Below are 16,655 nucleotides of genomic sequence, written 5' to 3'. Positions count from 1 at the left end.
AAAAAAAAAATTATGCTAAAAAAATACACGATTTTTTTTAATTTTGCTAATGTAACGTTTTTCAATAATTAAAATATCCAACAAGTTTAATGTAAAAAGATTATTTTAAATTTAAATTTAATAAAAAGAAATAACAATTAGATAAAAAATTATTTTTATAAAGAAATTATTTTTGTACAACAAAAAGAAAGTTTTATTAAATTAATATTTAAATGAATTACAAAATTAAATACATATGTAATGTAATAATTTAATACAAGCTGTTAATTTCGTATCATACGATACCAATTATTGTCAAATACAGCATGAGACTTATTTACACAACTTGTATGCACTTAAGCAAAATGCAAAGCTCACGAAACTCACAAAAGTCGATTCTTTCGTGAGCAGACATCTCTATTTAATATTTCATTTACGATCTGCGCTACACAAATCACCACGAAATCCCGAACTTGAATCTTTTATAAAAGCAACTTTAACTCTTTTTCTGACCGGGACATTATGAACAGGCGGTGGCGGAGCTCTACAATCTCTCGAAGCCTGATCTTCATCTTCTCGCTCGATCTTAAATCGTTTCTGAGCACAATTTGAGCCACTAGATCCTATTCCGTTTGCAACTGAAGTGTTACTGGATGAAGAAGAACCATTAGGTACTATACTAGCGTTCGATGAAACTTGTGGTGACTTCGGAAAACTTGAGGACCGTCCACTCGACGGAGAACGTATAACATTTCCGTTACTGTTGCTGTAAAAAATATAAAATTAGGAAAATAAGTATTATATTAATAATAATTTTATTATTTAAAATATGCTTAATAAAACACAAAATAGGTATTTAATTGCTTATTTTTACCGGTCTGAAAAAAGAATTTAAAAACTTTATAAATTGTATTATTTTTTTCTAATTTATTAATTTTGTCCAGGTGCAAGATTAATTTGATATAATTTACCTGTGAAAGTTGCCTTGAGTAACAACGATAGAAGGTGTGACACAGCGTTTTCCAGAGGAAATATTTGTGTTGAGTCTACTCGAAGCGATCATCAGCAAATTACTGCCGTTCTTGTCACACGCGTGAGAATTATGCCTCTGGGTAGCATAATTAACACGAAAAACGTGAGAATTTTCGTTACTCATCTTCTCTTGATTCAGAAACGTTACGTTCGGCTTCACGTGATATGCGGCGGAATGTTGATTGCTCAAATGTGACTCGCATTTAATACGCACATCGTGCTGCTGTACTCCATTACGATCTTGACTCTTTTGCCACTCCAGAACATTGCTCAACAATCTTATGTATCTGCACAGTAAGATATTACGTCAATTTCAAAAATATTAGATTTATAAAATATATTCTTTGCCTCTTTATATATATAAAAAAAAAATCTTATAACAGAAAGTATACGCGAGTTAAAGTACCTTATTGCCATTCGTAAAATCTCATTTTTCGATAACTTCTTGTCAGGTGGATGAGTCGGCACTAATTTACGAAGTTCGGCGAAGGCGCCGCTTACGTTCTGCTGCCTCCATCGTTCACGGCTGTTGGTGAACAGTTTTCTAACTCCTAAAGTACCTATACGAGGCGTAGGCGATCCCAAATGACCACTGCCGGAAGAAATTCCATCTAGCTACGAAATTATCGTGAGCTTGATTGAATTTGTAAATAATTATTTTATTTTCAAGTAAGAACTAGTTAAACTTAGAATTTACTATAATTATTGACAATTAAAGTCTCTACAGACATAATCAAACATGGAAAAAGGATTATAAATTTTACTCACGGAGCTAGAGCGATCCCGGCGTCGTTTGCTCTGCTCTTCCTCGTCGTCTGTATCGTGGGAATAAAATTCATCAGATAGCGTGGCTTCTTCCTCAGTATCCCTCGATGTTCCAGGTGAATCACCGGCTTCTTCGGCAAGTTCTCCTTCACCAGATAATAATGATCCCGTGGGGGAACCATTTTCAGCATCCGCAACTCCCACACCGCAACCACTATACGTTAACATCGGCTGCAACGATTAACAGGTAAACAAATGTGATGAAAATATGAGAAAAAGATTTTACTACGCTAATGTCAACGCTAATTATCACGTTTTAATTTTAACTCAATTAATATAAAAAGAATTATTCTTTTAAACCCACGATTTTAAAATTATCGCGACCTATCTCGTTAATTTGTTATTAATTCGTTACCATTGATTAATTTTTATCGAAATTGCAAGGAATTAATAACGACTCAATAATAAACGATAAAATAAACCATTTAGGAATGTCCTCGATTATCTATATATGTATAATTAGTCATTAAAAGAGCTGACAGGAAGTTGATACTACGCTGTCTTCGACTGTCCCTGACATTCAATAGATATGTATGCCACATGATTTATCTTTATACATATGTTAATCATACATGTATTCACACGCTTTATACATATCAGTTTTATTTATATAAAAAAAAGTAAACGATCCCGTCGGCACATTTTATACGTTTCAATTAAATTTTATATTTGTCTAATAGTAAAATCCTGATTTTTAACAATAATGATTGTTATTTAGGAATTTTTTTATCAATCAACAGGTTTTGTAAATCGAAGATTATTATTCATTATATTAATTAGACATTTTAGCAATTTTTTATTATCAATATTAATGAGATAAATAATTAAAGGTTTATATAAAGAGCATATTTCGATAACTTTTTTTAGGCTTTTTAAAATAGTCACAGTAGGCCATATGTTAGTTATTTAACTAAAATTCTTTAACAATTATAATTTCACGGAATTCTAAACTGTTCAGAGTAAACTATCGCTTTAAACTCTTATCTATTTTCGAGCATACGTAGAACTCGCGCATGATCCAATCACATTTTTAAGTTTACATGTCAAAGGGGTTGAAGAACAGATTTAACACATTTAACACAATTCACGCACGCACAGGGGTTAAAACTCACCATATTGCACACGGGAAAAAAATTTGTTAGCACCGCAAAATTAAATGACAGACTGACTTAGAAAATAAATAACTCAGAGAACGATTTAGCTAATATCGTGACGGAGACGTTGCATCGTTGTTGAAAGAGTCGATCTAACTAGTTCTGAGTCCAGCGTAACCCTCTGGGTAAATGAATTTCACGAGGGCGGAGCGCAAGCTCATGGGTGGAGCTCGTGTCGGGTCCATCCCATCCAGCATCCCTGTATCGACTCTTTTCACGGATCACATCTTTATATATTTAATAAAAAACGACCGACCTTCCGTCTCACAGTGTACCAATTTTCAGTCTCCATGATAACGTTGTTCGAATAATTTTAAAATACAGATACGACATAGGCGTACAACCACGTACACAATCCAAGATACGATAGATTAATTATTTAAAAAATTAAGATTTTTTGTGCAAATCTGCATCTGTGATTTTACCGATTAAAAAACAATTAAACTGACCTACTTTAAAATAATAATTATTAAAACAATAATTATTTTCTTCGCAATAATAATATTAATAGCAGCGATTATAAAACATTAATTTTTTTATGTGTGCGTATTTTATAAAATGCACGCAACTTTAATATTTGTACATTATGGTTCAGTTGGTTGCGGCGATATAAAAAAAATTACCCTTCTGTACTATGAGACACGCGTAGGTAACCGAGGGTAACACACGTGCCCTTTGTAAGCCGTTTATTCTGAGATTATGGTTCTGATATGTTTAGAAGGATCTGACATTTTTAGAATCAAATAATATATATTTACAAAATTTCTAAAAAAATAATTTATATTACAAAATAATAAGTACAATTTTTTTTACTGCATAATAAGATTTTTATTAATATTTCTAATATTCTAAATTTAACTGTAAACTACATAAGTTTTTATTTAAGGATGCCATGGAATAAAATAGCTTTTTGTTATATTACACATATGTATATTGTAGAAACATATGTACATGTATATCTGTTTCCACCCTTTTCCTGCTTCAACTCATTGCCACATGTTTCAAAGATTCTTCCTACAAAGAATAATGTTTCGCGGTTTATCTTATCGCTACCATTATCCAGCTATTATCGTTACAAACACAACAACCCTTCATTAGGCGTGATAAAAAAAAAAAATAAAAATTATTTTTAAAGATCTTATCATCTTAAATAAAAAAATCGGTGTGACGCCTGAATTAACTGTTAATCGATTTTATTATATATATATATATATATATATATATATATATATATATGTATGTATAAAATAATATATTATTATATATGTATATCAGGGGGGCAGGGGGGCGGGAGGGAGAGCGAGCGCGAGCCTACGTGCCGCGAGCTAGGTATATTCCCCCACTACTCACACTCTCGCTTTGTCCTTCTCCAGCGGTCGCGCGAAGCACACGTACGTATACGCACTCATAGCAACCGCGTGCTCGTGCCGAAATTAATACGTACTTGCGTTAAAGGAAACCGCCCGGCACTAGAACTATCTTTTCCTATCTATTTTCCGTGTGAGGAGAGTATGTGCGATACACAGTATAAGAAGAGCACGTGTCGCAGCCGGTTGTCGGTCGTTCCGGGAGTTTCGCAAAGTGTTCGGGCGTAATTTTTCGGCTTTATTCTGACCGCGAGGGCCGGACAGTAACGCGCGGAAGTAATGAATAATTGTCGCGATTGGAAAATCACGGTCGGGATGTTTGCGAGTGTCTAGTGCGCGGAAAGATGACTCGACACGTGCTACCTGAGAGGAGGAGGAGGCCCAGGAAGGGTATCCTGCCCCGGCGGAGCAACCCCAGGGTAAGTATAAACTTGTCTTTGGAATAAAATGCTTTGAATGTGATATCTACAAAATAATTCTTTAATTTGTGTGTTTCAGATCAAGAGAAACTCCGCTGCTTCGCATCGTTTAATGAGAACTTAAAGTGCCGTGCGCCGATATCAGTCATCATACGAACCGCAGCCGGTTCGTCGGTCGTATCGGGAGTGCCGCTAGTTTTTCGGCGTTTTTTTTTAACGATTTTCTTTTTTATTTTCGGAAGTGCGTTCGCGAGTTACTTGTGCGCGGAAGGATGGCTCGTCACGTCCCATCTGAGAGGATGAGCAGGCCCACCAGGAGGCATCGGGCATCGGCGGAGCAACTTTTAGGTAAGCATTAATTTCTCTAATAAAATCTTTATTAAAAGATTTCCTCTACTTTTTTTTATTAACTTTTTAAACCGATATACATGTCTACATTAATATATTTCTTTTTATGTTACAGTCACCGGCAGAATTCTTCAACTCCGCTGTATGCAGATTGGGTAAGTCAGTAACTTGTTTTTATTTTCAGGATTTTCTCTTTACAGCAGTGCCGAAAAATATCGCGCGCAAGTGATCAATAATTTTCGCGAATTTAAAATCACGGTCGCGTTCGCGAGTGACTTGTGCGCGGAAGGATGGCTCGTCACGTCCCATCTGAGAGGAGGAGCAGGCCCGGGGGGCATCGTGCATCGGCGGAGCAACTTTTAGGTGAATATAAATTTTTTTAATAAAATATTTTATCAAAAAAAATTTACCTTTTTTATCTACATTAATATTTTGCATTTTATGTTACAGTCACCGGCAGAACTCTTCAACTCCGCTGAAGCTCATGCAGATTGGTGAGTTTTATAATTTTTTTTAAACCGGCAACACGCTGTCAATCATTAAGTACTCAATTGTATTTATCATAATGGAATTATTATAATTAATGTCCCTATTTATAATGACGCTCACGAATTAGAACCTTTGCAAAAAATAGCGCACGCGATGCGTGCGCATGGTTTCTTATAGTACCTAAAAAAAATTGATGTTACACGTAAATTAACTATTAATTATTGCCGCTTTTCTACGACGTTGATTGATTTTCTCGCTTAGCTCGCTTCGTGCTAAGTGAGAGTAAATGTCAGTTATCGATGTTACTATGTATGATTTTTTAAGAAATATTAATTTTTATGAAACAGAAAAATATTCGAATTATTAAATTATTTTGGGAGTTAGATCGAACAAGAGTTTCATAACGGCAATGATTTGGAAACTCGCAAATATAATAGATCTTGGAATCGTGAAAGAACACTTCGTTTCTTTTTTTCCTTTTTGGAAGAAAACGCCTCGAGCTTGCCAAATGCATAAAAAAACGTATATAAAGTAACTCGGCGTTGAGCTCGACACTTTCGAAAACTCCGTCAGTTACGATCAGACCTATTGCTGTCTCACTTTTTTACGCGGTTGTCTCCATCTATCTAAGGGCTGAACTTTCTAACGGTCAGTCTAATTGCGGAGTCTCGGGCGTGAAGATGCGTCGTTAATCGCTCCGCGATTTCGCGTATTTTCGACCACGGATAGCATTATCACGCTTACGAATAAGTGTCGACGTCGTCGACTCGGAAACGAACGATCATTTATTGCACTCCTGGGTTATTCCACTCGTCGTTCCGCGCTTCGTTTTGTGCCCCGAAAAAGTACTTCGGAACGACAAGGTTAAGTAGCTGGTGGAGCGCACAGAGCGTCCAACGTGAATTGCGCCGCGCGTTCGATGTTACCAACTCCTTCACTCGCCATCTCCTTCAGCGACGTTCAACGGATTCCGGCGATCGCCAGTCGTTGCAGTATCAATGTCAGAGCGTGAGATTTGTACCTCGCCCGTCTTCGTCGCGGTCGAGTTTCATCCAGTTTCGAGCAAGAGATATTTGAGGAAGATAGAGTGCTCGGCCCGTTCCATTCGCCGTTTGTTACAAATGCTCAACATCGTTTATTCTGCCGACAAGAATTAATCGAAGAGTCAACAGTAATATTAACAACAAATGATCGTTCGTCGCGCTTCTTAATTTAAATCGTAGAAAATCGCCGCGATAATCCACCGTCATTTTTTCGGTCGTTTATTTTTCGAGTGGTAGTGTTAGTGATAGTGATTGTGATTATATAAAAAAAAGCAGAGCAGTGTAATAAAGTGACAAATAATTTGAAGTGCTACAACACGTCAGGATAATTCAGAATATTGCCACGGAAGGAAGGAAGGAAGGAAGGAAGGACGGAAAATAACTTACCCTAATCTAACCGAAAGCTACAAATGTAAGTGAACCGGCAACACGCCGTTGATTGTAGATTACTCAATTGTAGTTATATAGAAATTATTATAATTAATGTCCTTAATTATAATGACGCGCGCAAATTGAGATCTTCTGAAAAACTATGCGCGCGTAGCGGGCACAAAGTTTCTTCTATAATAAATTCATGATAAAAATTGCCGTATTGCGTTTCAAATAATTTAATTCTTGGTGACTTAATTATTACTTTTAAAATATTTAATAATTACAGTGCCACAGTTGTAATTTAAATTTATATATATAATGCTATTTTTATAATTAAAAATAGATAATTTGGAGTTCTTTGCTTTGATTTTCTAAAGATAGTCAGCATATATCGCGCTTACTTAATAATAGCAGATCAGGTCCCACGCAGATTGGCTCGTAATAGCGCTCGAATGAACATCAGAAATGATATTATCTAATCAGACTCCGACTATGACACCCCAAGCATCCTATTGGAAAATCTGTAACACCCTCCTAAGGTGTCAACAATAAAACAATCCGTGGCTGGTGGCCACTTGACAGCGGGGGGCAGCTCCGCTCTTTCTCCCTTAATGTATACTAAGCAAGGCTTTCGTTTTTTTTATGCCTATCGATCCGTGGGGATCCGACTAATCGAAAGTTGATTGTTTGGGAAAATTTTTCGTTATCTAATCGTAAACGCATTATCTACTTTATATTATGCACGTAGTTCCATCATAATATAACTTATATTATTTCCTTTGAATATTAATTTTGCATCCCAATAATTAAAAATTGTTACTTTTTCTGAGAATATTTTATTGATAATTTATTTGTCTATAGTATACATATTTTCTATAATTACAATTAATTTACAAAATCTTTTAGAAACTTGTTTGTTTAATAGATCAATTTTATATATAATAATTGTGTAAAATGCAATATTTCTTTTACACACGAATGTAATACAAATGCATATAAAGTCATCGTGAAAAATAGCCAACCTAAAAAAAATCCCATAATAGAAATCGACTAAGAGGCACCCCGGGTGCTTTATAGAATTTAGCAGGGGATATTTTGTTGCGGTTTCCCACAGACCCGGCAAGTCGCAGGCAATTTGCTCGTGCCAATGAATAAGAATAAGGTATTAATATTGTCGCAAGAGATTGACTCACGCGACTCTTATCGCAGTCTTTGGCGTTGTGCCGATATTTTCAGATAAAAATCCGAAAAATTATTAACGTTGACGAGATCTAAATGATTTAATGTTCGTAATAAATATGTTATAAATTTAACGATATCACGAAATCGTAGGATAAATATGTTTATTTGCAGTTTTAATTCTAATAAATGCATATATTCTAACCGCATTACAATTTTTAAATATATTTATTTCGACTTGTTGATGCGTAACGAAACACGACAGAAACCGTAAAAAAAAAATGCAAAGATTAATTACAGAACGATATAGCGTAACTGTTAATTAAGCGTCGAGGTAATCCTTTCCACTTTACGGCACCTTAAAAATTAATCTTCCGTCGATTTGTCCGTTTAATCCCCGAGATTAATATCTCACACCGTTGCTAGGTCCTCCAACAACTTGACCCTGCAATTCTACGATCGCGAAAACTCGGGAGGGTGATTGCCGCGAGAGGGTTGTAGGGCGGAGCATCCCTTATCAGCTGCGAACACTCGCGCAGCCTCCATCTTCTCTCGTTTCAATAGCGTTCTGCTCGAAATCTCAGCGGCACTTTCACTTGTATACGGGTGTCACTGTTAGATACTTATCTTAGAATATTACCTCCTTGTTACAACTAAATATTAAATTGTTATTGAACAAAAAGATATTTACCCCTTTTCAACAATTGCGCTAGTATCACAATCACTAGCTGTAGCCAAGTTAAAAAAAAATTACTTATACAATTGTTTTACATATACATGTAAGTTATAGTTTGAGATAACGTATCCTTACAGAAAATTTGTTTAAATGTTTTAAGAAAGGTTCTCTTTCTTTTTTTTTTATTATTGTTTTTTTTCCCAATATTCTTTTGATTTTTGGAATTTCCATTTCTCACGTGGTAAGCAATCGTTTTTACGACATATTTTCACTTCGAATCAATACGAATTTTATTTTTATCCAGTTCTTTTATTACCCCTGTAACTTTTTATCCGGCGGAATGCAGAAGTGCGATTGTTTTTTGTTAACGGAATTAAATCATTTCTTGAATGGGTTAAACCGGTGTTATACCGGGCACGTGTGGATATTGGGATCTCGCCAGGGTGTGTCGGTGCGAGAGAGGCGTGTCGCTGGTTTTGCGCAGCGTCCCATGAACGTCAACGCGCTCGAATGGAGCATCCCCGTGCCGTAGGGTGGCCGAGGGAGACGCGAAGGGTGAAATCAATTTTCGTTATCGCCGTCAACCAGCCGCCCCGCGCTAATCCCATTATTAGTGTTTGTTTTCCACGTGTGGCATTCGCGCCTGCTGACACATCGATCATCGGAACGCGCGTCACATAAGATATTTAGAACGAATATTAACTCTCAACTCACGTTAAAAGGTTGTGATAAATTTGATTAAGCGCAATTGTTTAATGGACCGTTTTACTTACAGAACTCGACAATTAAATTTATTGTCTAGCAAAGTGTATACATTGCATACATTAATTGTATCGTTCGCTAGTCTTAACAATTAATTAACTTCACGGCCAAAATTGTATCGCATCAGACACGCGATATCTCACTCAACATGTCAGGACCTTATATCACTTAAAGTACGCTTACGAATACGCAAATAATCTAAAACATTTGCAACAATCAGTCGCGATTATACGACGTGTAATCTCGGTACTTATATTACAGGCTAAATAGCTCTAATAAAAGTATAAATTTTTTTATCTACTCTTCACAATTGGAGCTTCGTCTTTTAATCATGTCTAGAGATTGACTGTGATCTAAAATGTTCAAACTTCAATTTATATAATATAATTCGGCAGCTTGTCAGTTTAATTAATTACGTTGTAGAACCACCGAATCTCGATCACAGCTTATTTTGTCACGCTGTTTAGATATAGTTGTGTACAATATTTACAATATTAACAAAAACGTTTGATATGAAAACTATACATAAGAATGAATAAAAATCATAATCACAGCATAGTCACAAAGAATCGTACAAAAAACACAATTTCACTGAAGCAAGTAAAAATTAATCTAGATACAGATCTGAGAATAATTATACATATATGTATATATATCAAATTATAAAAATAACTATGTAGGACACGCACGTAACGTTAACGCTGTATAAAATTATAACATTCTTGTGATCAATTTGAGCATTTAATATTAATTATTTTTATATCCATTTCTAGATAGAATTTTTAGATATTTCAGTAAAATTTTTCTTTTCGCGTAAACGTTATAGCTAGATCGAGCCAAATTTTACAAGCAGGTAATTACGTGTTATAATTAAATTAAAAATATATTTCCTTGCTATATTTAATTGCTATATTTAAATTAAGAAAGGAATTAAAATTTTAATTGATATAAATAAATAAAATTTTTTTTATAAAATTACGCCAATAGATAAAACGATATAGTTCAACAATCAAATTTTTAATTTAAAATAAAAAAATAAAAGTTTAATAAAACTAAAGTGTCGTTATTTAACTATATCTATCACACAATGTGCTTTTCATATTTCTCACGTATGTATCTATTGTTAAAAATTCTTTTTGAATTACCTACTTTTATTAAAATAATAAGGAAATTTTTGTTATTATTAATTTAATTATTTTATAATAAAAAATATCGAATTATTGTTATATTTATCCTTTCTTTTTTTAAATAGTTTTGGAGCGATAATAACATTATCAATCATGTCAGTAGAAGCATATATAAATACTGTTGATAATGCAATATCTGCTAATGAAAAGCGAAGCAAAGAATTAACAGGGGCACCATGATAACACAGATAGTATAAACCAACGTTCTTGGTTCACATTCAGACACACCAATATATTCTTCATTCCACTGCGAATCATTTCCACTTAATGGCAATTCTAACACTGTTCTTTCGTTGCTAAATATTTTAAACGGTAACGAACACTCCGTCGTGCTGTTTTTACATGCGTGTACAGGATTCGAAGTATTATAGACAGTTTTTAGTAGATCAAATTTTACTCTCACGTAATTTGGTTGAACTTCATTCTCCGAATTAAACACAAAGAAATAATATCCATTTAGAGGTACTCTACAAGCAAATAATATAAAATAGATCATAGAAATTAAATTTAATATAAAATTATATCTACATTAAAAAATACGTAGATTCATCGAAATTAATTATAAATACTTTATCATAGCTGACAATTAAAAGCATTTAAAAAATGCAGTAATTTGTTAATTTACGCTTACCTATATGTTACTGTATTAGCAAAGGAGGCTGTAGAATGATCATTTTCGTGTTTAGGTGTACAAAAACGATGTGGTGTCAAAGGCAAATTTAAAATAAGACCTTTGCATTCCAGTAATCGTTCTTCGGAACTGCTAAATGAACTCCAAAATTCAGAATTACTTTTGTCATTTAAGTTTGTTTCATTTACGGTGCCTCGATCCTCTGCAATACCATCTGGATGCAACATATCCTGAAGGCATAGTAAATTTTTATTAGCTTCAACCTTTGAATTAAATTAAATACAGAAATTTTTATTTTTAAATTTATTCTTTTAAATCACACACGCACACGATGGAGAAAGATCCACTTTAAACAAAAGTAATTATGTGCGTAATAATTTCCTATTCTGTGAACGTGAATTGACACATATCTTATTACTCATTTCGATAAGAACGCGATAAATAAAATCCTTGGTTTCAATAGAAGATAGTACTATCCGGTAAAATTTAGTATATTCGCAAATTATTTTTGAACGACAGAAACTCTTTATCTTATTTTAGAGTTCAACTTTCTAATAAGTAATAAACAATGTTTCTAATTATTACAAAAATTATTTGGAAATAATTTTTAAGGTTTAGCGAAATAATTACAAGAATTTATACAGTTTATGATATTTTTCACTAATAAAACATATACGTAAACAAAAGAACCTCTTCCACCGCTGCGTCACCATCTTCATCCTCCTCTGTTAGCTCTTGATAAAGCGGCGATGAAAGGATTAAATCTCTTTTTCTTCTCTGTTTAGCTTCGCTTGACAATTTCTTGTTATTCATTGTATCGTTCACTAATTGTTTCAATGCAGCACCTTTGACGCCAGCTTGCGCGTCAATCGTATCCATCAGCTTATGCAACATTTGTTTGCCACGATTACCTAAGGAATTAATTTTTTTCAAGACATCTTGAAACACTTCCTCAAAATTTGTTTGGTTAATTGCCGACTTTTCTGGCTCTTTCACAATTTTTCGTGCCGTACTAGGCTCCATTTGCATGCTGGATACTGTAGAACTTGAAACGAGATTAGAAGAAAACGTGGAATTTTGTTGAGTCTTTAATTTATCGTCATTAATTTCCTTTGCTTGAAGAGAAATTGGTGTTTTAGGAGACATTGACGTGAATCTGAAACAATTAAATATACAATTTTTAATTAAAAAAAAAAAACAAAAATAGAATAAATTAATTTATTAAAACATAGTTGTTAGACTGTTTGTAATTAGGAAAATCAACAAGGAAAATAACGCACTCCGTATTATTTTTTGATGTCTTTTTATTATCGAATTCAAATTTGCTTATCGATTTTCCACGAAGTTGATCTTGCAAGCTTTCAGGATAATTTGTCACTGGTTTATCGATATTTGTAATATCTCGAAACACTGCTTCGTAATGATGATGCGGATTTTTCTGCTTCTTCTTAGTATGATCGGTCTTGGCCAAAAGTTGAGTGAGTATATTCCGCATCGTTTCAGCATCCAATTCATGACTGCCAGGTTGATGTTGAGATGACTTAGAAACGTTCGTACGAAGAGTTTCGTTCTTGTTATAAAAATGTACGTTCTGATCTGCTCGTCTCATTTTGTCTGGTATATTACTAAGTCGCGCCGCCTATAATAAAAAATGATATACATATAAATAAAAGTATTTTATAGATCTTCAGAATTTTTTTTTTGTTTAAAAAAAAAAAATAACAAACCTCTGTAGTGTCTTTCATCTTAAGCAAACCTTCTTCTTTAGCTACTTCAACGAGTTCCTCGAGTTCCTCGCTACTATCATCTCCGATAAAAGCGCACTCGTGCAAATTTTTAAAGCCACGAATTATTGTTAAGGAAGCGCCTGGCCATCTGAAAATAATAGGGTGTTCGTATCTTAGTAAATTAATTAAATTAAATATAACTGAATAGATTTAAATAAATTAGATAAGATTATGGGGAAATTATGTACATATATACATATAAGTAATACTTATTGCTCCTGAAGAGAAGTATTTATTTTTTCTCTTGAGATTTATGTGATAACCCCCATTTTTATAATTCTACCTTACACAAGCTGAAACCGTAACGCTACTGCCATGCAGCAGATAAAATCCCCAATATTCCTTCATATCGTCCTCCATAACAAGGTGTCTCGTCATCGAAACGGGTACAGCTTCTTTTTCAACCACTGGTTCGTTACCCATCAGATACGCGTTGAACGTGGCATTAACTTTGACTACTTGGCTCTACAAGCAATGATTACTTTACTATTGACTTGATTCATTATTAATTTTAAGAAAAAGAAAGAAAGAAATAGGATTACTTGGCACCAAACAGTAGATACTTTGCTATCGATTAACCTCTGATCGGATATTGTTAAAGCATATAGCTGTTCGGAGTACACGCGGTATCGCAGATACAGCGGCCCAACAATGAATAGGAACGGCAAAAGCATTCCCAGCAAACATAATCGCATCAATCGTAAAGGTACTTTATAACTTGATTTTCGCGGTTGCCAATCTCGTGGGCGAATACCATCCTCTGCAAAAAAACGTCGCCATATAAAATGTAGAAATATTTTAATCTCGCTAAAAGCTTCATGTATAAATTTAAATTAAAAAAAAAATTAATATTATACAAATAAAATTTTTTTAATATATAATTTATGTTATATTACTTTTGTGTAGTTAGCAATTATGGACGCTAAACATCGAGACTGATAACTAAAAGATTTAATTAAGCGTGTCAGTTTTCTCGATATGGAATGTAGGCATGTGTAGGAGATAGAATTCTTTATCTTTTATTATCTACGACAGGTTTCAAGATACGTCCTCGTGTACAAGTGTACATATGTTTAAAAGTAGCGGAAATTTCCATAAATCTTCTATAGCTTCGTTAAAATCTAACGTAACACTCCGGGCTCTGTTTTATGAATTCTTTATTCTACTTTTTTTTTAGAACTCTATTATCGCATAACGTTAATAATACGCAATAAAACATTGTTTGCACGTTAATGACTGTATTCGATAATACTATAAATCAATCTTATCTAACAAAATCCTGAGCGAAGACGACTTTTATGCATTAAAGTAGAACTTGTTTTCGAAAACACGAAACAACTGCATCAAATATTACATAACTTTCTTATATAACTTTTAAAACATTAAAACAATATTTTATTCATTTTATACTATATCACGACAAGTAAAAAGTTAAGATTGCACGCGGCGACTTCGTGAACGTAGATGAACATTCGCGAGAATCTCGTATGATGCGAGATTCATGATCAAGAGTTCATCAATCTCACCTTTATGCCTCGACAAAACGATGACCCGATCTGTAGAATGATCTTTCCACGATAACTTATCGCGTGTCGCATTGATAACGCATTGATTTTTTTTTTTGCACAGAATAGTATTGCTAGATAGGAAAAGATTATTTATCCAGACGGTTTAAGCAAAAAATTAAATAGCAATTAAACAATTCGAGACAGAACAATTAATTTTTTTTATTATTATTAAGAAGAATGCAATTTATAAAAATTTACGTTTTATATATCGATTAATTAAACTACAACAATTTATTTTAAATAGAATAGTTGTAATAATAACTTTAATCAATTTAAACATTTTTTGTTCTAAAAAATTTATTATTGTAAATGTGTTAAGGAATTACACAAAATTTCTTTGTGGTCAGAAGTACGCGTTTCCACTTCATCTCAAAATAAGTTTATAGAAAGGAATATAGTTTCATTGCTGACTCATATTACGCCTTGTGTTTGTGGAAAGAAAGATTCGGCCATGCATAAAACACGTGCTACGAAAATTGTAGTAGCCAGCCAAGTTAAGAAACTTAAAAATAAAACCCATGTACCTCGCGAGGGCGGCACGCATCTGTGCTATTACGATTAAATGAGCTACATTAAAGAAGAATGAGCGATTAAAGAATGAATGCCGTCTTTTTAAAGGTAACATCTCTCATTGCTACACGGTTAATGAACTGAACGCAACGTGCAGTGCAAAAAATTGATATAAATCTCGAAAAATGCACGATATTCTCAAATCTTTATTAATTTATTTTATAGAGTATTTTTTTCTTTATTTGGATTTTTTAAATAAAAAACAAACGGCAAACGTACGTATATTTTTTAAAATTAAACAAAGAAAGAAACACATGTGTTTGCATATTCCCGCTAAAAAAAAAAATAGGAATGTCATTATAAAGCACTTCAGCAAAGTGTAAATAAAAAAAAATTAGCATCGGGCAAAGTGCATAAAAAAAAAAAATAAATCGGCAGAGCGATACGTTGCGCGTTTATGCGCAGTAGAAACAGTCTCTATATTGTTTCCAAGATCGCACTATCATTCGCATTGATAACGCATCACGTCTCATTGATGTGGAGACCAATGACAAATGTTTGAAAATTTCTATCGGAGAATACGTACCTATTCTCAAAGGTGTCGTTGACATTTTCCTTGAAAAATCGCGGCATAGACCCGCTCACTTAGAACTTTAGAAACAGGAAGATCCAGCTTTCTTCTCCGGAGACGAAACGTACACACTCTGCTAATTAGTTTTTTTTACAATTATATTATATTATGCAACATTAAATTATCAAATCACTTGCAATGATGTTAACTGTAGTTTAAAGGATTCCGGTTCCTCGCAACACCACGTCGAGAATTTAACGTTGATTTAACACAAGTTCTCATTTTATGCATTAATCTATATTCATAATTCACTTTTCTTTCCAATGAGATGGAAAAAAAATTACGAGAAGTTATCGAACAAATGTTTTCAGAGCGATGATACGCTAATTGCATTCAATCTATTATCGCGAAATCAAACAATACGCGTGATCTGCATTGGTCGCCGCCGACAGATCGACTGAATCTGCGAACGAACATACCATACTTTGTATCAGCGTCTTATCGCGCTTTAATACTCGCGAATTAAAGAAGCCTCGATTAACAGTCTATTGACACAGGATTTGTCACGCGTGTAATATCGTTGTACGTGTCGTGTATAATGCGTAATAACACAAACTGTTAAAGTAATTTGTTCGCCTTACAAGATAAATTCTAAAATTTTTAACATTAATTTTTTTTTTTTCTTACACGTGTATATTTAACAAATGTGCTATTAGCAATTCTGCTAAAGGCTCCCAACAAAACTAAACGTGCTTA

At 33.7% G+C, this 16,655-nt stretch overlaps 2 protein-coding genes and 1 long non-coding RNA gene across 4 annotated transcripts in view; 1 reads left to right on the top strand and 2 right to left on the bottom strand.

Annotated features, from left to right (window-relative positions):
* Window positions 1-213: 213 nt before the first annotated feature.
* On the bottom strand, window positions 214-3,357 carry Hlh3b (Helix loop helix protein 3B). The gene is made up of 5 exons (XM_070661139.1): window positions 2,949-3,357; window positions 1,780-2,007; window positions 1,418-1,626; window positions 951-1,298; window positions 214-745 (listed from the first exon to the last, which is right to left on the bottom strand). The coding sequence occupies exons 1-5, from the start codon at window positions 2,949-2,951 to the stop codon at window positions 409-411; spliced, it is 1,125 nt and encodes a 374-aa protein (XP_070517240.1). The 5' UTR covers window positions 2,952-3,357; the 3' UTR covers window positions 214-408.
* A 1,331-nt stretch (window positions 3,358-4,688) lies between these two features.
* Window positions 4,689-16,655, top strand: part of LOC139105189 (uncharacterized) — a 35,510-nt gene continuing 23,543 nt past the window's right edge. The window contains exons 1-4 of one of the 2 annotated variants that reach the window (XR_011546138.1): window positions 4,689-4,776; window positions 4,856-5,124; window positions 5,240-5,487; window positions 5,575-7,068. This is a non-coding gene — a long non-coding RNA (uncharacterized lncRNA). Of the gene's footprint in view, window positions 4,777-4,855; window positions 5,488-5,574; window positions 7,069-16,655 lie in introns of both variants that reach the window. The other variant, XR_011546137.1, reaches the window with a different exon arrangement.
* On the bottom strand, window positions 9,211-16,558 carry LOC139105162 (uncharacterized). The gene is made up of 8 exons (XM_070661109.1): window positions 15,915-16,558; window positions 13,793-14,010; window positions 13,534-13,715; window positions 13,191-13,338; window positions 12,744-13,102; window positions 12,154-12,619; window positions 11,464-11,693; window positions 9,211-11,299 (listed from the first exon to the last, which is right to left on the bottom strand). The coding sequence occupies exons 1-8, from the start codon at window positions 15,937-15,939 to the stop codon at window positions 10,972-10,974; spliced, it is 1,956 nt and encodes a 651-aa protein (XP_070517210.1). The 5' UTR covers window positions 15,940-16,558; the 3' UTR covers window positions 9,211-10,971.

The sequence above is a fragment of the Cardiocondyla obscurior genome, linkage group LG08 (genome assembly GCF_019399895.1).
Source record: "Cardiocondyla obscurior isolate alpha-2009 linkage group LG08, Cobs3.1, whole genome shotgun sequence".
Taxonomy (NCBI): domain Eukaryota; kingdom Metazoa; phylum Arthropoda; class Insecta; order Hymenoptera; family Formicidae; genus Cardiocondyla; species Cardiocondyla obscurior.
This window is presented reverse-complemented; position numbering and strand designations above follow the sequence as displayed.